Source organism: Stenella coeruleoalba (genome assembly GCF_951394435.1).
Source record: "Stenella coeruleoalba genome assembly, chromosome: 8".
NCBI lineage: Eukaryota > Metazoa > Chordata > Mammalia > Artiodactyla > Delphinidae > Stenella > Stenella coeruleoalba.
In genome coordinates, this window is record NC_137154.1 from 5549144 (window position 1) to 5571561 (window position 22418).

The 22418-nt window shown below is 62.7% G+C and overlaps 1 protein-coding gene across 1 annotated transcript; it reads right to left on the reverse strand.

Moving 5' to 3' along the window:
* Positions 1–2243: 2243 nt before the first annotated feature.
* GRK2 (G protein-coupled receptor kinase 2) lies at positions 2244–20292 on the reverse strand. The gene is made up of 21 exons (XM_079930455.1): positions 19958–20292; positions 9913–9989; positions 7957–8030; positions 7724–7825; positions 7562–7636; positions 7375–7436; positions 6525–6576; positions 6189–6280; positions 5798–5897; positions 5634–5712; positions 5415–5545; positions 5111–5205; positions 4931–5038; positions 4668–4734; positions 4252–4352; positions 3586–3652; positions 3402–3497; positions 3001–3163; positions 2703–2839; positions 2500–2613; positions 2244–2415 (listed from the first exon to the last, which is right to left on the reverse strand). Exons 1-21 carry the CDS (start codon positions 20068–20070, stop codon positions 2251–2253), a joined length of 2070 nt encoding a protein of 689 aa, XP_079786581.1. The 5' UTR covers positions 20071–20292; the 3' UTR covers positions 2244–2250.
* Between the last annotated feature and the right edge of the window lie 2126 nt (positions 20293–22418).

Below are 22418 nucleotides of genomic sequence, written 5' to 3' on the forward strand. Positions count from 1 at the left end.
AGGCCTCCTGCTGTGCCATTTTGGACTCCCACTTCTGTCTCGTCCCCAGGTCCCGCCCATTCCCACTGGGCCACGTTCTTCCCATCTGACCCCTTTGCATCTCTTCCTTTACCACCACCATCATTATGACATCTCTTCCCTGGACAGAATCAGTGGCCCTTCACCCGTCTCCCTGCCTCCTGTCCTTCACCTCCTTCCACACGTCCTGCCTGTGGTAACAAGCAACTTGTTCTACAGCCAGCTCTCATCATGCAGCCCTGGTCCAGAGCCTGCAAGGACTCCCCAGAGCCTATCCAGGTTCGGGCTGCATCTCCATTGCCATCTTCGTCGTGCAGTCACTAAGTGCCCCTGGGCTCTGGGGTGGGTTCAGCCTGCATTCAGGGCCTCCCAGGCCTGGCTCCTTCCCACAGTGCTCCTGCCAACCTGAGCCACTCCTGACTGCCGGGCCCTTCCCTGCATCGGAAATGCATCCCCACCTCCTCCACCCCAGTGCTGGAGGCCCAGCTGAAAAGCCATTTCCTCAGAGGCTCCGTGGAGCTGAGTCCTTGCCAGCAGAGTCCTGCACGGAGCGGGCAGCAGCGACATCACCCGTGTGGGCCTGGACGGCAGGGACTTGGGGAAAAGAAAGTTGAACAGAGCCTCTGGGTACATGAGGCCTGGTGCTGGGGTATCCCTCAGGCTCAGGCTTCAGGGACCTCTACTGGAGGCTGCACAGCAAGGCCGGAGGTAAGACCAAAGCCAGAGAAGGCGAAGGCCAGAGACTGCGGTGTGGCCCCAAGGGCAGAGGTGCTCATCTGTCCACAGGGGTGTCCTCAGCATGGGTCCTGGAGGGCCAGGTGGGCTCGGTCGGTCCAAACATGACACCAGGCACCAAAGGGCAGGCACCTCCTCCTGCTTCCCTGGCAGTGGGCGGAAGACCCCTTCTGCTCCCACAGGGTAGGAGGGGCGGAGTGGGAGCCCCTCCCCGCCCCGGGGTGCTTGGGCCTGGGCTGGCCGTGGATGCCGGCTGTGGAGGTGGAGGGGATCTGGCACCACCAAGACCCTCTCCTCAGGCCCCAGCCCCGTGGAGACTGAAAATGACCATCGGGCACAAAAGAGTCTGACACAGCCAAGGAGTCAGGCACCATTTTTTATAAAAACGCGTATATCATTTTTCACTCTTTAAAATCACATTCAAAAATCGGCAAAGAGACGCCCCGGGGGGGTGGGGTGAGTAGATGGGAGTGGAGGGCCCGCTGACGCAGCCCCGGGGGAGAGGGCGCGACACCACACACGGCAGCGACTGGCATGAGGGGGCATGCTGCGGGCGAGGTGGCGCCCTGTGGGCAGTGGCACTGACGGGACACGGGGCTCTGGAGCTGGACGGCCGGGGGCACGCACGGAGCGGCCTGGCGTGGGGAGGGCTGCCCCACCCGGCCCCCTCTCACTGTGCTGCCCGGCCAGCCCAGGCCGGCCCCCTGTGGTCCTGGGCAGAAGAGGCCCTGCCCAGCCCAGGGAAGGGGGGCTCGGGGCCAGGCGAGGCCAGCGTGGCACAATCCACAGGTGCCTTTTCTGTGGTCCCTGAGCCTGGGCGCTTGGGGTGGGAAGAAGAGGGGGCTTCGGTGAGGGCAGCAGCAGCCGCTGCCAACACCACCCTCCTGGCCAAGCCCCACGGTGTCCAGGGAAGGTGGGAACGGGGGACCCTTCCCAAGAAAGGGTGCAGGAGCCTAAGTCACGCGGGAGGCCCTGGGGTCAGGGAGACAACGGGCCCCCTTGTCTACCGACTAGCTGGAGGGCAGGTCAGTGCAGGGCTGTGTCCCTGTTACAGGAGGGGCCGCGGTGGGAAAATTCAAGTAGCATCCCTGCCCTGCGGCCTCCCCTGGGCTGGGGAATGCCGGGCCACCCAGCTGGGCTGTGGGCACAGAGCTGGAGGTGGCCCAACTCCACGTGGCACCATCCCTGGGGAAGGGGCAGGAGGGCCGCTGGGGGCGGCTGCTCTCCCTGCACGGGAAGACACCGGGGGTGGGTGGCCCCTGGAGGCGGGGCCGAGGGTGGCTGGACAGTGGCTGGGTGGGCGGCAGCGGGAGCCAAGGCAAGCGGGCCCCTCCCTGGGGGCTGGGCCAGGCTGGGGCCACAGGAAATCACAATAATTACAAAATAAAACCTTTTCCGCTTGGCGGGAAAACAAATAATAAAAATTCAACAAAATAAATTAGAGGTTTATAAAAGGCGGGCGGGCAGGAGGGCGGCCGGGCGGGTGGCGGCAGCAGGTCAGAGGCCGTTGGCGCTGCCGCGCTGCACCAGCGGCACCTTGCTCAGCTCCACGACAGGCGAGCGCGGCTTGTTCTTCATCTTGGGCACCCGCTGCACCAGCTGCTGGGCCTCGCGGTAGGCGTCACGCAGCTCCTTCTTCCATTGCACCAGCTCGGGGTCGCTCTGCACACACCCCGAGGTCTGTCAGGGGGGGCCCGAAGGCCACTCTGGCCCCGCCCCCGCCCACCGCCCCGGGCCCCCACTCACGTCGCACTGCAGGACGAACTGCTTGCCGCCGCGGATCTTGAGGAGGAGGCACTTTCGCTCCTTGATCTGTGTCTCCTCCACCGACTGGATCTCCTCCATGGTCAGCAGGCTCTGCTGCAGGGCGGGGAGTGGGCGGTGAGGGCGCGGGACAGGCCCCGCCAGCCGCCAACCCCAGGGGCTCCCGGCCCCGGCCCGCTCCTTACCGGGGCCTCGCCCTCGCCCCGCCACTCGAGCCGGTTGGGGAACAGGTAGAAGTACCGCCGCTGCCACTGGGTCAGGAAGGGGTTGCCCATCTTGGACATGTAGCCGTGCATGATGCAGTCCTTGCCCAGGGCGTAGTCTGATGCAAGAGAGTAAGAGAGGGGGACTCAGCCGGGCCCGCTCCGCCCGGGTTTGAATCCTGGGTCGGCTGCTCTCTGGCTGTGACCTTGGCTGAAACCTGAGCCTGTTTCCGATCTTTAAGGTGGGCACTGGGCGCCCACAGCAGCCGCCGACCCTCACCTTCCTCGTGGCCCAGCTGCTTGTTTTTGGTTTTCTTGCGGGCCTCCAGCCGGTCCGTCTCAGCGTTGATGGTGTCGAAGACAGTCTCTGCCACCTCCTGCTGCCACCGCTCCGAGATGGTGAGGGGGAAGTTGCGGTAGAGCTCCTGGTCGCTGTCCAGTAACTTCACCGCAGGGCCAGGGAAGAGACATCCATCGGCCACAGGCCTGCCTGGCCGCAGGGCCCCAGGGCAGGGTGGTCTGGTCCAACTGCCGCCCCCAGGGATGTTTGGGGAGGAGAAGCCTGAGGCCCAACAGGCAGACGGGGCTGGCATGGGGGTCTCACAGGGCAGAGGAGGGAGGAGGATGCCAGCCGGGCTGGGCTTAGAGCTCAGGGCTGAGAGGCCAGGCAAGGCCCAGTACCTTGATTCCTTTTGTGTCCTCCTCATCAAAGGAGCCAATGTCGAAGGCGTCTGCCGCATTCACCTCCCCTCGTGGGGGCATTAGCGGGGGAGGGTACTGCAGCAGAACAGGGGCTGGGCATCAGCTCGGGGCAGGGGCTACAGAGGGCCCCACCCGGCCCCGGCCCCGGCCCCCAGGCTGTTACCTTCTGCAGGAAGACCATCTGCCAGTCCAGGGAACGGAAGAAGGGGCTCTCCTTCACTTCCTGGGCCCTGCAGGGAGAGCGGGTCATCGGGGCTTGGCACCACCCAGGCCAGGGGGCAAAGCCTGGGCTGTGGGGCAGGTGGCCCAGGTTAACTCCTGGTTCAGCCACTCTCTGGCTCTGCGACCTTGGGCAAGTCCTTTAAACCTCATCCGGTTTCCCCATCTCTAAAACGGGGAGAACAGCAGTTCCCACATCGTAGGGCTGCCGTGAGTTTTAATATTGTGAATCTTGCAACATCGTGCCCAGCGCTTAGTGTATGTTTAATAAACATAAAAGGCTGCTGCCCTCATCATCTGTGTTACAAGGCCCCTCGGGAAGCTGGTCCACACCCACCTCCAGCAGCTGCACCGCAGGCAGCCCTCCCCCTGAGAACACTGGGCAGGGCTGGCCACGCCCCAGTTTGTGAACTCTTCAAAGGAGGCTGGGACCATGGACGAGGCTCCAGTGACAGGACACAGGCCTTGTCTTCTTAGGGGCACAGGCAGAGGCTTGGGCAGACTGGCCCAGCAGCCCACTGCAGAGGCCTAGACACAGCAGCGTGGACACCACCCAGGGCCCAGCAGGGAGGGAAGGCCTGGGACAATGGCCCTGGTCTCAGGCACTCACCCTCGGCCCAGGCAGCCTAGCCTCCTGTTGACGTCTCTCTGTAGCAGCCCCTCCAGCAAGGAGCGGAGCTCAGGGGAAAAGGAGTCGGGCAGCTCCACAGCCTGCAGGGAGGAGTAGGGGGATATTGGCAGAGGCCCGGGCCCCATCCCAGCTCTGGGGCTCCTGAGGCTGCTTGGGGCAGGGGCAGGAGGGTCCAGGCCCCCAGCAGAGGGAGAGCTTCCTAACTGGCCCCTAGCAGGCATCTCTGCTCTGACGACAGAGAGACGAGAGCCTACAGGGAAGGAGGCCAGAGTGGGGTTAAGCGGCTGGAGATGGCTGCTGGCGGGTGAGACCCTGATGCCCGCAGGAGACTCCAGCCTCACTGTGGCCCCCCGTGGACTCCGCCCAGCCTCCCCGGGCTGGGACCCTCCACGCACCATGGTCAATGTCATTCTGTCGATCTCATGCTTGTCTTTGGTCTTGTGCTGCCGGAAAGGGCTATGCCTGGGCAAGAAAGGCCGAAGTCCAAGGTCAGAGGACGGGAATGGGAAACTGAGGCAGGCAGCATGGACGATCCTTGCCGGCCTGGGGAAGAGCCTGTCTCTGTCCCGCCACCCCCCACCCCCGCCCCGCTCTGGCTGGCCTGGGGAAGAGCCTGTCTCTGTCCCGCCCCCCCCACCGCCCCGGGACGGCCGCTCACCCTCGCAGCAGCTTGAAGAGCATGCAGCCCAGGGAGAACCAGTCGGCGCTGCTATCGTAGGCCACGCCCTTCTGCAGAACCTCGGGGGCCATGTACCCGTGGGTGCCCCTGTGGGAGCAAGGAGGCCATGAGTGGGTCTGGTGGAGGGTGCGGGAAGGGAGAGGGGGCTGGGGCACTCACACGCTGGCGTGGGGCTTCTTCTTGGAAAAGTCGCAGGCCAGGCCCAGGTCTGAGATGCGCACGTGGCCATGCTCGTCCAGCAGGATGTTGGCCGGCTGTGGAGGAAGCCCAGTGAGCCGTCCCCCGAGCAGCTCAGGACAGGGCCCGGCCGGGCAAGACGCCAGCTGGGGCGCTGTCTTTGCTCTAGAGGGTATGGGTGTCCAGGGACAGGGCCCTGGGTCGGGGGCGCGCAGGCGAGGAGCCGGGCCGGGCCTGTCTTGGGAACGGGGGCAGCCCGTGCTGGGAGGAGGGCGGGGCGCCTCACCTTCAGGTCCCGGTAGACGACAAAGCGGTTGTGCATGTGCTCCAGGCCCAGGATGATCTCGGCCGCGTAGAAGCGCATGTCGGCCTCAGAGAAGACCCCGTGCTGGGACAGGTGGTAGTGCAGGTCCCCGCCTGAGGGAAGCAGCCGAGCAGGGGGGTGCTCAGCTCCCACCCCGGCCCCCAGCCCCGAGGTCCACCTGGGGCCAGGCCGGGCACTCACCGTTCATGAGATCCAGGATGAAGCTGAGCTTGTCTGGCGTGTGGAACGCGTACGACATGCAGACGATGAACGGGCAGTCCTAGGAAGGGGTGGGAGAGGAGGTCAGCAGAAGCTGTGCCAGGTTCGGAGCCAAAGGCTGAGCTGGTGGCCAGCTGCCCGCTCACCCCGGTGCTGACGAGGGAGAGCATGATGCGCTCGTTCAGGGCCAGTGTCTCCCCTTGCTTCATCTTGATGCGCTTCTTGTCCAGACACTTCATGGCATACCTACAGGGGAGGGGCTGGTTGGTCAGGCGGTCTGCTGGCACCTGCAGTGCAGGGCCCCAGGGGTGAGGTGGGGTGGGCAGTCCTCAGGGCCCTTGTGGGGAAGACTAGACACCATGACAAGCGTATGACACACAGAGACAGAGAGAGGGCAGAAGTGCTGGTGGGCCGGGGCTCCAGGGGCCACGGCAGGTAACAGAGCAAGAACCGTGTGTGGCCCTCTGCGGACACCTGCCCATTCAGGGCACCCCTCCGTGGCCCTCCTCTCCCTCAGGCATGCCACCAAGTGCTCACATCTTGCCCGTGTCGGCCTTCCGGCACCCGTAGACCTCGCCGAAGCCCCCTCGCCCGATGATACGGTGCACGCTGAAGTCGTTCATGGTCAGCTGCGGGGACGGCAGCAACGGGGTCACTGTAGGATGCCTGGGCCCCGCCCTGGGGCCACCGTCGCCATGTGCTTCCCTGCCTTGAGCTGTCCCCGCTGGGCTCCTGCACCAACCCCACAGCCAGCCCCTGGGCGTTGAAGGGTCGACTCCCCTGGCCTCCCCGGCCCTGGCCCAGCCCTGGGGCCCGGGTCCCTGGGGAGGGGCAGCAGGGAGGGGGCTCTCCACGCCCACCCAGCCCACTCACATGGATGTTGAGCTCCACATTCTTCCACTGGCAAAATCGTGTGAATTTATCGCTGCGAGAGAAGAAACCAGGCTCAGTTGAGCCTTAGAAAGTGAGTGAAATGATGCTGGGGTGAGCCGGCCTCACCCACTACCATCCCCTGGACTCCCGAGCCGCAGTGCCCTCTTCTGGGGTTGCCCAGGAAGACTGCCAGCCCGAGCTGCCCCCAGTCCCCACAATGCTGGCGCTGCTGTCTGTCTGTGGGTTCCTGCTGGGATGAGATAAGCTTAGAGGTGAGGTCTTCCAGTCTGACCCCGACTTCCTGCTACCACATCCACAACAATACTCACCCCATCCCTGCTTGCATACTTCCAGGGACACACCACTCATTCCCTGTGAAGCCCCCACTCCACGACTAAGCAGCTGGGACATTAAGAAAGCTGTTCCCTGCGTGGAGCTGAAATCTCCCTACAACTCCCATGCACCGTGAAGGCCACACTGGGCAGCGGGGTGGCAGTGTGTCCTCTCGGGCCCATCCCTACCACCAGCCTGATGCTTCTCAACCCCGACGGGCCCAGCAAGGGGCTAGACAGTCCATGGGAGGGAAGATGCGTGGGTGGTCCCTCGCTCCCTTTCGACCCTCCCTGGACAGGCTTGGAGGTGCCTGGTGCTGGGAAGGGTGGGGCGGGAGTGTCGGGGAGTGTCGGGGAGGTGACGACCTCTTAGGAGCCCCCGCGCTGGCGTGTAGACAGCCCCAGGGGCCCGCGCGTTGGGGACTAAAGCAGGCTGGCTTCTCTCCTCCGCGCCATCCACGCCCCTTCTCAGAGCGGCCCTTCCCCACCTTCTGCTGCCGCTCACAGCCCGCTCTCACCTCTCAATGAATTTCTGGAACACATCTCCTCGGAGGTTCTGACAGATCTCTTCGATGTATGGCTACAGGAGGAAGCGGGAGGTTGGTGGCTGAGCCAGAGTGGGAGCTGACCAGGCTCTGGGACCTGTGCTGCCCAAGGGGGACCCCGGCCGGGCTGGGCAGCAGCGGGGAAAAGGCCAGCACACACCTGGAAGAGATCCGGAGGCACCTGCTTCTTCGCCAGATGGCCCTGGACGTGCTCGATGGCGCTTTTCGAGAAGGGCTGGGGAAGACAGAGGTGTGTTCGTTCTCCACGGGGCCACCCCTCCCGTCCCCACGCCCCTGCCAGCACGCGGGCCCGGGCACTCACGTGTGAGCAGGCCAGCAGCTCCTTCATGATGTACGTGTCAAAGATCTCCCGGCTGCAGGCCAGGCGTTCCTCCTCTGTCTCCAGCTTCTCGTATTTCTTGATCTAGAGGACAAGATCCCCACAGGTGAGCTTTGGCCCAGCGGGGCGCGGGGGTGTCTTACAGATTCAGCGAAAGCAGCCCCAGCCCTGCCCCTTTCTCCATGCACAGCAGGGCCAGGCTAGCCCAGCCTCACCCCCTCGTAGAACTCCACCAAGGGCTTGGCCTCCTCCAGGTGCTTCAGGCAGAAGTCTCGGAAGAGCAGGTACCCTGAAAGCAAGCATCGTGCATCACGCCGAGCCACACACCCCGCAGAGCCCTGCCCATCATGGAGGGTGGGGTGGGCTTGGGGCTTCCTGGGCAGAACTGGCCGAGGAGGTGGCAGAGGTGATCTCTGCCCCAGGCAGAGGCTGGGCAAGGTGGCCTCGGAGGCTGTCGCCAACCAAAGATTCTTGGATTCGGGGTCGGGGCGCCTGCATCTCTACCCCTCTCAGAATCTGCTTCCTCAGATGATGGCTAGAAAGTGACAGGTGCCCTGGTGAGGCAGAGGTGGGGAGTAGACTCTGGCGCCTGGGTCCCCCACCCTCTCACTGCAGTCTGGGGCCTGTAGCTCCTCAAGGAGGGCGACACACCCACCGGTCAGGCTGTGCAGGGTCAGTGAGGTCCACCCAGCCCAGGCCAGGGCTGCCGCGTGGGGGCAGGAAGGCAGCCTCCGGGTGGGGGCGGGGGGGTGTCCCTCTCCCTGGGCCTTACACCCCCCTCTGTCATCTGGCTGATTTTCACAGCAGCCATGAGAAACAGGCAGACAGGGAGGGCAGGTCCAGCTGGGGAAACCGAGGCTCAGGGAGACCTGTCAGGCAGGCGGTGTGCGGCAGCATGGGTAGAACTCAGGGCCCTTCTGTCCAGTGGCAGGTCCTGGGAAGGACAGGCCAGAGAGTGTGGCCTTGGTGCAGGGGGCCTCACAGGGCATGGGCCTCTGGGGAAGGGAAGAGGTGAGACGGGCTGCAGGAAGGGCTCACGGGAGACCTTGCGTGGGCTAGGCCTCATCCTCCCCAGGGACGGGGGCCGGAAGCCTGGCCCCAGAGCAGCCCTGGAGGGCAAAGCAGAAGGAAGGGTGGTCTCTACTCCCTCCAGCCCAACACGCGTGACCAGGCTCGAGCTGGGTGACTTTCCACACCTCTTGGGGGCACCGTCCCCACTGCCTGGGCACCTCCACCTCTGCCAGAGCTCGCGGCCAGCACTTCTGGTAAGGGCAGACTGGCCTTTCGAGAGTATGCCTTTAGTAACTTGTGACCAGGGCTTCCCATGGGCCAGGGGCTTTCACTGCCACCGCCTCACCTGGCCCTCCAACAGTCTTCGGCAGCGGGGCTCCTGAGTCCTAGCTCCCAGGTGAGACTCAGAGAGGTGAAGCAATGTGCCAGGTCACACAGCACAGGCAGGGGACCCACACGGCGTGCTTCCCGACACACTGACTCGCTAAGCCTGACCTCCAACGCCCCGATCCTGCCAGGCCGGGCCACTCCCATTTCAGAGCCGGAGCTGTGTGTGGCCGGAGCCTGCTTCCCTGTGCCCCGCCTCACCCTTCCCTGTGTGCCAGGTCCGTGGGGTGGACCCACGAAGCCTCTAAGACACGGGCACTGAGGACGAGGAACGGAGGGGCCGGCCAAAGCAGGCTGCTCACAAAGAAGGCCCGTGGGGGTGGCGGGGGCGACCACAGCCTGGCGGGCGCCACAGGAAGGGCCCCGCCCCTTCCTGTCAGTTCTACCAACGGCCCCGAGCAGCTGTGCCTGCACCAAGGGGAAGCTGCAACTCTCAAAAACAAACCCCAAAGGAGGAACTTCCCTGGCGGCCCTGGGAGACTGCTGGCCCCGCCCCTTCAGGGGGCTCCGGGGCTGACGGCCAGGGGCTGGGAGGGCACTACGTCACCGCCCTGCCTGCTGTCACCGGGGGAGGCGGGGGGCTCGCTGGCTGCCCTGCCCCCTGCCCCGGTGGTTGGGAGGCCAAACCTCCTGGGAGAGGGGAGCACAGCCCAGTCGGCTGGGATGGGGGCAGGAAGGCGGCCCCGGCGTCATCCTGCCCACACCCCCCCAGGCCTGGGCAGCAGGACAAGTGGCAGAAGCCCCAGGGCCGGCAGAGCCCCCACCGTACTCACCCAGCTTCTGGGAGAAGACCTTCTCAAAGGTCACCTCGCCCCGGTCCTCCAGGTACTTCTGCATGACGCTGCGGATGCTGAAAGACACAGGGGCCGGGGTGACCTGGAGCCCCCAAGGCTCCTGTCAGGCCTGCTGGCCCTGCTTCCCTGGAAGGTCGCTGCTTCCTCTCCCAGAATCCAGAGTGGAGGGCACTGCTGGTGGGTGTCATCGCTCCCTCCAAGAAGGCAGCCACCCCTGTTGGACCTGACCGTGGCCACACCAGAGGGACCTGAGCAATGCTGTGCCTGTCTACCAAGGCTCTGTCCCCCACAGCTAGGGTGACCAGCAGGTGGCTGCTCAGAAGCCTGGTCCCAGCGCTGCCTTGTCTGGCTTTAGGAACTTGGCCAAACCTCAAAAGCCAGGACTCACCCATCAGCAAATGATGGGTCACGAAAATATGGCCCATCCCGACAATGGGATACTACTTGGCCAGGAAATGGAGTGAAGTGCTGGTGTGCGTGTGCGCACGGTATGGATAAACCTAAGAGGATTCTGCTACGTGAACGGACAGTCACAAAAGGCCACATGTTATATGATTCCATTTATACCACCTGTCCAGAACAGGCAAGTCTACAGACAGAAAGCAGGCTAGTGAGTGTCAGGCTGGAGAAGAAAAGGGGAATAACTTCTAATGGGCACAGGGTTTCTTTATAAGGTGAAGGAAATGTTCTGGAATCAGGCAGTGGTGAAGGTTGCAGTAAATGTGTTGAATCGTACACTTCAACATGATGAATTTTATGTTATGTGAATTATCTCTCAATATTGAAAAAGAAAAGCCAAGCCTCAGCTCCCGTGTCCCTGATACCCGAGGTAAAACCCCCTGCCCCTGGGTCGCCTGGGAGGGCAGCAGAGCAGAGGCCACTGTTGTGACCACGGAAGCCCAAGCCCACACTCCCCGCCCCCGGCTATCTCCCCCCACTGCCGAGTGCTGTCTGGGAAAGCCACACCTGGCCACGCTTCACGCCTCAGTCACCTCTTGCTGTCCCTTCCTCTCCTTTCCTGGGCCACCTGCAGTCCCACCCTACCAACCAGCTGTGGTCCCATTTGGACCTCACTAGCCTGGGTTCCAGCTGCCCATACGGAGGGCCGTGCTGGGCAGTCACACCTGAGCCTGTACGATGCTCACAGGCCTCAGGATACGTGGGGCTGCCAGCAGGCCACGGATGAAGAGGACTCTGTGTGCCCACCTCTCTGTATCCCCGTACCCCTGTTGGAGCCCAGCACAGGGTCCTGCTGCCCATCACCTAGTGGAAGGTGCCATGCAACCCTGCCCCCCCCAGGCAGGCCCTCCCAGTCCTGCACTGGTGGTTCTGTGACATTAGACAGCATGAGACAAAGCCTGAGTGGGGCCCTGTCATCTGGAGGAGACTCAGACAGGAAAGAATGTTCTGGGTCATTGGGAGAGGCCGTGTGGAGAAGGCAGAACCTCACTGGGTTCCTCAAATGCAAACAGGATGTCACAGGTGACAAAGTCCAGGGCAGGTGGGTGGGCATGGGGGCAGGCAGGGAAGACCCAGCCAGGGATGAGCCACGGGGCAGGGCGGAGGCTCAGCAGACAACACTTGGGAAGCTCGGTCCAGGGCGGCGGGTGAGCGGGCAGACTCTGCTGGGGGTAGGTACCACAGGAGGAAGCCCAGGTAGCTGACGACACTGGGCCAGCAAGGAGGGGAAGAAACAAGGTGGGGTAGGAGCAGGCTCGTCTGTTGGATGGATGGATGGAAGGACAGAAGAAGAGCTGACGAGGCCCTCTGGGGGTCTTGAGGCCCCGGGCCCCATCAGAGAGGCGGCCTGAGGAGAGAAGGCTCCAGGCAGGGCCAGTGCAGCCAGCAGACGCCGCCCAACCCCTGGCCTGGGCTCGCAGGTGGGGCGACTCCTGCCCTGTCCTGCTCAGCACTTTCCTTCTCAGGTGGTCTGGGTGGAGGCCCAGGCCCTCCCGGGCCCTCGTCCGCATTCGGGCCACGCAAGACAACATGGGAGCGTGCAGAGCCGGCGTGAGCAGTCCTGGAGCTGTGACCCCTCCCCCCAGACGCTCAGAGATGCCGTGACCTCCTCCGAAAACTGTCTCCAACAGGAAGAAGGGTGCCGATGACCTGGACAGCCCTCCTGTGTCACCATCCTGTGACTCCAGCCGACAAGGGAAGAGCCCCAGCTGAGGGCCAACGGCCCAGTGGCCCTGAACTACCACGTCAGAGCCGGTTCCCTCCCAGAAAGTGAGGACGCCCTCCACAACCACAGGGACTCCAAGGCCGGGACGTGGCCCTCAGCCACGCTGGCACACTCTCCCCTCCTGGGGGCCACACACCTGCTCACGTCCACCAGCCACCGTCAAGGACACATCTCCCTGGCCCCGTGGGACTCCCAGGGACTCAGGAGGTGAGACCAGCCCCCAAGTCCCTCATGCACTTCACACACATCAGAAGCTAAAAAATCTGTGACACTGAGCAAGACACAGCCCCCACCCTGGGGCCTGCGGACTGGAGACAGGGAGCCCAGGGAGTCTGTGGGGCGCATTCTGCGCCGATCTCTCAGGGCTCCCAGCTCTGCGAGGGACAGCTTGGGGCCTCCCGTTCGGACAGGGAAACAGGCCGGGGGGTGTGCTGGGTGAAGCACAGCGGGGTGGGCCCAGTCCAAGGTAGCGAAGGCTTGGCAGGGTCACGAGACCAGGCAGCCGGGAGGTAGGGGTGTGGAGCCCGGGGACCCTGCGAGGGCCAGATTTCTCCTGGGAGGTGGACAAAGCAATAAAGAGGGAAGAAATATCACAAGATGTCGATCTTCCATGGGGCTGGATAGTCAGAGGGAACGTCCAGACAGGCAGATGCAGGTGACAGGCAGGGTGACTCCGGCCTGTCAGATGACCCTACGGGGCAGCTGGGCATAGCCCCTGCAGTAGTCACTGGGAAGCCCCTGCCCCTGAACCAGCAAGACTGGCGCCAGCTCAGCCAAGGCGGCGCGATGGGAATGCCCAGCCCAGAGCAGTGCCGCCACTTCCCGCCGCGGGCTCGTGGGCTGGACGTGCAAAGGCCGGGAAACACGCTCGCAGAGGGCCTGCCCGCGAGAGAGCGGAGCCGCCAGCTCCTCTCCAGGCATGGCACCCGGCGCGGGCCTTCTGCCCTCCTGGGGGCTCTGCCACCGGCTCGGCCCAGGGCGCGGAGGAAAGGCCCGGGCTCCGCGCTGCTCAGTGGCCAGACCCTGCCTCCCTCGGAAGGCTGCACAGGGTGGATGGCCACAGCATTCTTCTCAGCCCGCAGCACTTCCACTTTCTTCCTTAAAAAGAAAAAATGTTTTCTAAATAAAATAAACACACCCCCCCAACCAAACACGAGGTCAGACTCGGCGGAGTCCTTGAAGGAGAGGCCCCCAAGGCTGCAACGTTAGGGTTTCCTGTCCATTCCCACAGGGCTGGAGCCCAGGGAGCTGGCAGGTTAGACAAGTGTGTTATGGGGGATGCTCCCGCCAGGGTGGCAAGTACAGGCTGGCACAGGAGGCGGTGGCGGCCTCCTGGGCTGGGTCACCTTCATCTCCTACCCCCTCTCCCTGATACTGGCGGAGTCTGAGTGGCGAAGGCCCCAGAGCAGCATTCCTGTCCCCGCCCAGGTCAACAACTCTGATATCCAGGAGCACGTGGTCCCCAGATGGACTCCAGGTTGTCCAGAGAGCCCAGTATCTGCACCCTCCCCGCCCCAGCCCCACCCCCAGCCCCCGAAGGACCCAGCCCCTCCAGGGAACGGCCTCAGTGGCCTTAGTTGCTGCAGTCGGACCAGTACCCAGGCCTGGGCTCCAAATGGCCCTCCCCACCTCCCTCCCTGAGGCCAGGCCAAGTCACAGACTTTAAATGTCCAGTTTCCCCACTTGTAAAATGAGGATGTCAACAAATGCTGAATTGCCAACACTGAGCTGGCCACTGAAAAAGGCGGAGAGGACACAGCAAGAGAACGCAGCCCTGCTGCGAGGGCCGTCAGCTCCCTCCCTCTCCTGAAGGGAGCCCTCCTGCTGGAACCCCCAGCAAGCGCCTCCTTCTGGAATGTGACCAGAAGCCACCCGGTCTTGCTGGGGTCTCAGCCCCACACCTGCTGTGTCCTCAGAGGGTGGGGCTCTGACTGGCAAGCCTGCCCCGCGGCTGGGCCCATGAGCACCCCACCCCCGAACCTGAGCCTGAGCGGCTGCCACTCCACTCTGCTCACAGACCAGCCTCAGGCACTCGTGCCGCACAGTCTGGGGGCCCCAGTGGGCAGAGCCCAATACCTGCCCTGCCAAAGGAGCAAGGGCCCCCTGACAGGAGCTGCCCGGCCCTGCTGCCCGACAGCCAGGGCTGCTCACTCTGGCTCCAGCTGCTCTGAGGAGCAGGCCCAGCCTGACACCAGGGGAGAGAGCACTTCCGCCCTCCCAGCCCAGAGCACGGGCTGGGGTGATGGGACGGCAGGGAGGGGGTTAGGGCTGAAGGGGAGGACTTCCGGCACCTTCCGGCACCACATGGTTCAAAGGGAAAGCTAAGTCCTTCACTCTGTGGTACACGGGCCTCACAGATGACACCCACTCAGGGTCACAAACCGTAGCTTGTATGGACGGGGAGGGACCGCAGGGTCAGAAGCAAACACACTCATCTTGATGGTGAGGAAATCAAGGCCAGAAGAAGCTGAGTAGCTCACCCTGAGTCCCAACCAAGTTAGTGGCAAGAAAATGTCCAGCCCTCCCTGAGAAAGGGCCTCCCACCAGGCAAGGGCCTAGCCCAGCCTCTGCCGGAGAGCTGGGTACAGAGTCCCAGGGGACCCCGGACTCTTGCCCTGCCCACCTTGCCCTCCACCCACTGCCAGTGGCTGCGGGAGCCCATCAGGCTGGGGGCAGCCTTGGCCGGCACCTGGCCGGCCAAGGGCCATGGCTCCTATGCTCCCGTGTGACAGGAATGCCAGAACCACGAAACCGAGGACGGTGCAAGCTGGCCCGGGGACTCCGGGCCTGGCGGGCATGGTGCAGCCACGCCGGGAACCGTCACGCTCTGGGAGGCGACGGCGGTTAAGCCAGCAGATCAGAGGCTGCAGCCGTGGCTGGGACGCTCCTCCGTGGCATTTCCAGGAAACCTGGCACCGAGGTGGCAGCAGCATGAGGAAGTCCCCTGGGGATTCTTATTAATATTTCTCAATGACTCTCCTTGGGGCTGACAACATCCTCTGAGCTCGAGGACAGGGCCACACATCAAATGGGGAAGACCAACCCAAACGGCCAACTCTGGAGCAAGTCCTGGGCCAGAGAAGAGAAAATGACAGCACGGGGCACCACACACGAGCCCACCACGAGTGTCCGCAGCGACCCAGGCTCCCCAGGGCACGGTGGCCACAAAGTGACAGCTTGCAGGATGTGCGGGAAAAGGCACTCCGGCGGCCTTGTCACACATCACGACCTCTACACCCCGCAATTCACTGCTGCCATCACCTCAGAACAGCTTCCAGGGCTCCCTGCCCTGCAGCTCCCAGAAAGGGGGCCATCCCCGACCCCAAACCCAGAATGGCCTCCAGAGTCAGAGAACCCCCTGCTCAGAGAACAGAGCTGCGAACACATTCACACCTGAAAACCCACTTCTAAAACCCCGCTCTTTGGCCCGCGGAGACACTACCCTCCCTGTCAGCAGCGATGCAGAGAGGGCAGGTTATTGTTTTAGAAAAGGCGGCAGCCAAACGCCTCATTTTTCCTGTTTGAAACAGGTTAGTGAGAACTCGAGTGTGACTCTGTCTTATGTGTCCAGCAGAGGACACTGGCCCCTCGGGGCCACAGGAACAAAGGGCAGGTGTGCTGGAGGCTGTGCGCTCCTCAAAGACTCTCACGTGCTCGTGGCTTCTGCTGTCTGTTCTGAGGCGGGAGCGCGGTATCCTGGAAGCACCAGCCGTGTGCACGCAGACCCACCCCACCGGCCCCCAGGTGCTCGGCCCCCCTGCAGAGCCTCCCTGGGTGCCCGGGGCAGGCAGGAAACACCGCTGCAGAGCCTGCCTACACCTGATGTCACCGGGAGTTTACTACTAGGAATTAATCGTGCATTAATAGGACACGTTTTTCCCGGGTTGACAGAGCCCAGATTCCCCGACACGGATTCCAACCTGTCATGCTCACGCGCCCTTCAAATCCTTTTACTGAGGGAACAGCAGGCGGGCGAGCAACTTAATGGCAAAAATGTGAAACCCCATGATCTGGAAAGGAGAACAGATGGGAAAAGATGTCCCGGAGACCCATTCCTGGGGAACGCGGGGGCTTCAAAGGCCCAGAGGGAATGACTGCCCAAAAGAGGATCTTGTTTTGTGGGGGGAGGCGGGGGCGGAGAACGCTGCTACTGGAGTGGAAAGTTCTGGGTAAGGGATAAAGGCTGAAAACAGCAGGGTTTCTCCTGGTGATGCAGAACTGGAAGGAGAAGGAAGGGAGAAAACCACTCCCTGCACCTCTTCCCGCTCCACAAATCAAGGGCAGGAAGTCCTGGGAGCAAAGAGTTAACAGGAATGAAGAAGCAGCGGAGGAAGAGCTGCGGGTCTGGGAGACGGGGAAGCCAGAAAAGGGCAGGAAGGAGGAAATCCACGGTGGGGGAGGGACCAGGAAAGGAAGAGCCGAGAGAATGGGAGGCTGCAAGAGGCACCGGGCTCTGACATCTGCCGCTGGGGCTGCCACTGTCACCAGGGAAGGCAGGGACATCTCCTGGGACCGCCCAGGCCGGTCTCCTCCGCCAGGAGCCCAGAGATTAATTACACGAGGCCTCCGTGGTCACATGAAGCAAATGACGCTAATTGCAGGACTGCTGCCGCTGCCGGGAAAGCGGGACAGCGGCTCCTTCAGGGAGAGGCCCAGACCACAGACCCCGAGGGCCGAAGGAGCGGAGAGGTCACCGGTGAAGGGCAGCCCCTCGTTTTACCGAGGTGGAAACGGAGGCAGGCTGGGCCAGCATAAGGGACGTGCTGGTGCCCATGTGAGCTGGGACTGCGGTGGGATTAGAAGCCGGTCTCCTGATTCCAGCTGCACTGCTGCCTCCCTCCATGAGAAGTGCGAGAAATGGGTCTGTTTCCTCGGGTTCTATAGGGTGACAGAAGGGAAAGCCCGTGTGCCAACTGAGTGGCACTGTGCCCAACAGCTCCTGTTCCGCAGCGCTCAGAAGTCAGAGCTGTGATGGCAGCTCCAGCTCCCGGCCAAGCCACAACCTGGGCACCAGCCGCAGGGAGGCTGCCAAGAGGGACCACCTCACGATGGGAACGGCTCCAAATGGCACCTTGTCATAGACAAACCGCGGCCTTCGTCCCTGGCCCTGACCCCAGGCGTGGAGCCATCTCCTCCGTGCACTAGCTTTGCCACAGCAGCTCAGCTCTATCCCAGCCGGCGGCGAGGGGCTGGGCCTTGATGGTGCCGGGGGCTGCCCTTGTGCTTCCGGGCCAGGGGTGCCAGCTGCCACATTCCACAAAACAAGGACCGGGCTGAGAGCAGAGGTACAGAGGGGTGTGTGGAAGAAATGATGCATAGCAGGAGTCCAGAGACCCCAAGTTCAAGTGCCACCTCGCCTCTGGGACCAAGTCTCTTCCCCTCTCCCAGCCTCAGTTGCTTCAACTATTAAGTGGGAAAATACCACCTGCCATGCCTGTTTCCCACAGTCGTGAAAAGGATAAAATGGAGTAAAAAGCACTTTGCAAACTAGGAAGTGCCAGGCAGACGTAAGATACAGTCATAATGATCTTCAGGGCAGGAGACATCTGACACAGGGGGTGGGCGAAGCATAAAGCAAAGAGTGGCATATCCTCCGAGGCGGGAGGCCTGGATTCCTAGGCCCTTCCCCAGCCTCAGCTCACTAACAGTCACTGCTCCTCTAGTCCATCTCACAGGTGTGGGCAATCTGCCCAATGCGGTGCCGCCAGACGGTGACCCTACCTGAGAGCCCATGACACCTGGCTCTCGGTCTCCTCCTGTGTTCCCCTAAAACTCACAGCTCACCTGGTTTCAGACACTATACACAGTCCTGATGTTTCTTGAGCAACTACTACATGCAAGGCATGGCCTTGCCAACCTCACAGGTTAGTTTTTGGATCGACTGAGATGACAAAGGTCAAAAATAAATAATTATAATTTCCACCATTACTCCTATCACCACCATCAATATCACGGATGTAAAGGGGACAGGAAAAGAGGAACATCTTGTTGCTCACGGTTCTAACACCTGCAGAGCCAACCCAAGGCGGGGCCCCATCAGGAGCAATGCATTCTGGGGCGAGATTACCCAAACAGAGAGAGTTCCAGAAAAGGCCCCGCCTCATACTTTGCAGAAGTCCAACCTGCCAGAGGGTCTTGAGGCCAAGGCCACCAAGGAGAGCCGCTGTGAGACCCAGAGTGTGACTCCCCCATTTCCTCCCTCGTGGCTTTGTCATTTCTGAACTCATTTCTGTTCTAACTGTCGCCGCTCCCTGGACAGCCCGCAGCTGACAGTCAGTCTGGTTCCCGTTTTGAGAAATCTGATTGCAAATGTCTTAGAAAAAAAGGGCCTTAACGGCCTTTTCAAAACGCAGGCCAATTTTCCTCTCCCAGGCCTGGTGTTCAGTCAATCTGAAACCCAGAGAACGGGTCACAGAGGAGGGCACCAGAGACGTGGGCACCGTACCCCCTCCCCACCGCCGCAGCCTTGGGCCCTGCTTCAAACTCAGGATGCCACAGAGTCACAGTCCTTATTTCACACCATCCACATTTCACAGATGAGAAAACCGAGGCCCAGAAATGGGAAGGGACTTGCCCAAAGTCACATGATAAGACCAGGAGAGCTAGGATGGGCCCAGGCTCCTGGGCTGGCAGGGCACCAGCATGGCAACTCTTAGGCAGGGATGGAGGAGCTTCTGGGGCTGGCCTCACCACGCAGCATGAGAGATCGTGGTGGGCACATGGCTCCTGTAGATGCAGAATGGCCAGGCCCCCCTGGCTCAGGCCACAGTGGTGGACACAGTGTGGAACCAGAAGCCGGAAGCCCCGATCTGGTGGCCAGCCACCACCCTGGATGCCGGTGACACTGGGCAGGCCACTCACCTCTGGGCCTTCAGCTTCCCCACCTGTTCCATGGGGACAAAACCACACCTGACCTACCCGCCCATGGGCTGCTGTGAGGCTCAGGCAATGGGAAAATACTCTAGACGCCGTAAAATGCTGGACAGCCTCAGCTATTGTCCGTATCCTGTCCACTCCTGTGCCCAAATCCTGAACAGATGAAACTTGGATATCAGGTGCAATGGTATCAGTTACCTCACAGAAAGGTGGCAGCTGTGGTCCAGCTGCTGCAGGGGTGCTGGGACGTCCCCTGGCAAACAGTACCCACGGGGCACCACAGGCGGGCCTCACCAGAGGAGGGATTCGAGGGGAGAGGGACTGAGGGATGTGGCGCACACCATACCCTGATCCCCACGCTACCCCGGCCCCCAAAGCGCTCTCAATCCCCACCCCAGGCCGGTGACCCGCCAGAAGAATGGGGAAGATCCGGGAAGACTTGTCTGCCCCAAACCTCACAGAAGTGTCCACCCGAGGGGGACCAGGGGCGGGGGGGGTGGTGTGGAACCCCAAGGCGGGGATGCCGAGAGTAGGGGCGGCGAAAGGATGGGCGATATAGTCAGGCCAGGTAGATGGGCAGGCAGAGGAGGGGACTCCACGGGACCCGGGGCCACCCGGAGGAGGAAAAAGGGGAGCACGGAGGCTCTGGGGGAGAAGGCAAGGGCGAGGGGCTGACGGAGAAGGGGGCCAGGCGGAGTGTGTGAAGGGAAAGGCAGCAGAGTAGGGCAGGGGCACTGAGCGGGTCGGGGAGCCAGTGCAACTGGAAAGCCCCGGCGTTGGGGTGCTCCGGGTTCAGGTGCACAGGGCCTGGGGCGCAGGGGTCCGGTCAGGGCTGCGGGACGCGGAGAGCTGGCGGGGCAGAGGGGGTCTCGGGGCCAGTGCCCGGGTGGTCTGGGGCTGCGGGGTCGGGGCTCGGGGAGCGGGGCCGAGGGGCCGGCGGGCCGGGGCCGGCGCCCGCCTCACCTGGGCTCGGGCAGCAGAATCTTCTTGCTGGCGCGCGCGGCCGGCGTGGCCTTGCTCTTCTCCATGGCCATCAGGTAGCTCACATCGGCCAGCACCGCCTCCAGGTCCGCCATCTTGGCGGCGGCGGCGGCCTCTCCCGCCGCTCGGCTCCGCTCCGCTCGGCGTGCTCGGCCCGGCCCGGCCGCTCCGTCGGCCTCGGGCGCCGCCGCCTGCCTGGCCCCGCTGGGCGCCCGCGGCTCCGCTCGCCGCGGCTCACAGGCGGCGCCGCCCCATGGCGCCGGCTCAGGCCCGGCCCGGCTCGCTCGGCTCCCGCCGGGACTGCAGTCGGGCCGCCGCCGCCGCCGCCGTCGCCGCCACCGCCGCCGCCGCCGCCGCCACCGCCGCCGCCCGCGCCCCGGAGCCGCCGCCGCCTCCGACCCCGCCTGCCGCGCACAGCGCCAGCGAGCCCGCGAGGGGCCGGGCGGGCGGGCGGGCGGGCGGCGGCGCCCCCTGGAGGCCGCGCGGGCTGGACCGAGCCTGACCCCCGCGGCACCAAGGCCCCGCCTCAGCCCCCAACCAGGTCCTCCGCTCTCTGACCCCGACCCCCAGCCATGACTCTGACCTCAGACTTGGAACACGACAGGGACCCTGGCCAGAAGAAGACCCTAGACCCAGACCTTGACCACAGCTCAGATCACAACTCGGATCCCAGGCTCCAAGACAGACCATGGCTGTGACCCCAGACTGCCATTGCAGAACGTGATCCCAGGGACTTGGATCTCCGACTGTAGCTATAACCCCTGACCCCTGACCTTGGACAGAGTCGGAAACCTGACGCCAGACCCGGATAACATTCCTGACCCCAGACTCCAAACAGGACCCCAGACCTAGACCTTGGACCACCACCTCAGACTCTGACCATGACCTCAGATCACCACCCTGGGCCCAACCCCCTTCAAACCCAGATCCTGACACTGACCCCCGACCTGCAACAGGACCCCAGATCCAGATTTTGGACCATGACCTCACTGATCCCAACCACAGACCACCACCTTGATCCCATCTTGGTTACTGACCCCAACCTTGATTCCACCCCCAGACTCAGACCACTATCATGACTCCAAACCCTGGACTTAGGGGCAGGGCCCAGACCTGGGCTTGGACCATCAATCCCAGACCAGGGTTCTAGACCCAACACCAAAAACTCTGGACACGGACCCAGGACCAGGACATCCAACCGGGACCCAGACTGGACCTAGAACCCTTAACAGGCCGCCATGGACCTGGGACCTGACAACTGCAGTCAGACTCCAGACTTACCCCAGGCCCAGTCCCCATTCCTCCTGCCCCAGACCCAATCCAGGCCCCCAGGGCTCCCACTCAGGACCAAGGACCCTGCACCAACACCACTCCCCGCCCCAGACAAGAATCATCATGATTCCACAAAGTGGGATCAAACCTCTCTCAGCCTGGGAGGGCACCCGGGTCACTGTACTGCCTGGCAAGGGAAACTTACTCTGCTGACAGCCCACGGTGGGGGGGTTCCATGTGTCTCAAAGCGGCACCCCTTACTCAACACGCCCTCGAGAGACTCTCTCTGCTTTCCAAGGTGACAAGATCCCCTCCCAGTCCTGGGCACATGGAGCCAAAGCCTCATGCCAGTTGGTGGGCCAGTAATCAGAACACTTTTGCAAAGCATAGGATCCCCACGCCCCGCCCCCGCTCTTTGCACTTCTCAGCCTACCTTCTGAGATCAGCCTCGGCAGAGCCTGGAACCAGAGCACATCAAGACAATGAGGTCCCCTCGTCAGTGGGCGACACCACCATCCACTCAGATACTCAAGCCAGAACTCCAGGCATCATCCTTGGCTCTCCATCTCCCCCTTCCCTAATCTGTCACCACACCCTCTTATGTGGCCTCCAGATAAGAATCTTCTTAAACCTGTCTGCTTCTGAGGATCCCCACAGCTGCTGCCCTGATGCAGGCCCTGACCAGAGATGCCTCTCCCCAGTCTAGATCTGATAGGGTTACTGCCTGCTTAGCACTGAGAAGCAGTGCTCCCGGACCTCTGGGGCTGCTGAGAGTGGGAAATCAGAGGAGGGCCCACTCTGCCCAAAGTAGATCAGGTGAGCAAGTTCCTTAACCTGCAAGTCAAGGTCTTGGATGAGTGGGTCCTGCTCCCCTCTCAGGCCTGTGTTGCCACCATCCCCTATGCCTGGGGTCCCCCCACCAGCCTACCCATCAGTTTTTACCTCTGTGCCTTTGTTCTTCTGCCCTGTGTCTGGAAGCACTCTGTGTGCCCTCTTCCCTGGCTAATTCTTGCTCATCCATTAAGCCCCACCTCCTCCAGGTAGCCTTCCCCAATCTCCTGTCTCCAATTCTGTCCATCTCCAGTTCTGCACTAACTGCCTACTTCCTTGATTTGAGAGCATCGTCAGTTGCAAGATGCATCATTTCAAGTTTTTGACAGAGGGATGGGAT

Coding starts and splice junctions, on each gene's coding strand:
- GRK2 (XM_079930455.1), bottom strand. CDS start 20,070: ATGGCGGACCTGGAGGCGGTGCTGGCCGATGTGAGCTACCTGATGGCC. Junction 7,826..7,956: donor TGGTGGAGTTCTACGAGGGG/GTGAGGCTGGGC, acceptor CTTGTCCTCTAG/ATCAAGAAATACGAGAAGCT. Junction 2,416..2,499: donor AGTTCGTCCTGCAGTGCGAC/GTGAGTGGGGGC, acceptor GGGTGTGTGCAG/AGCGACCCCGAGCTGGTGCA.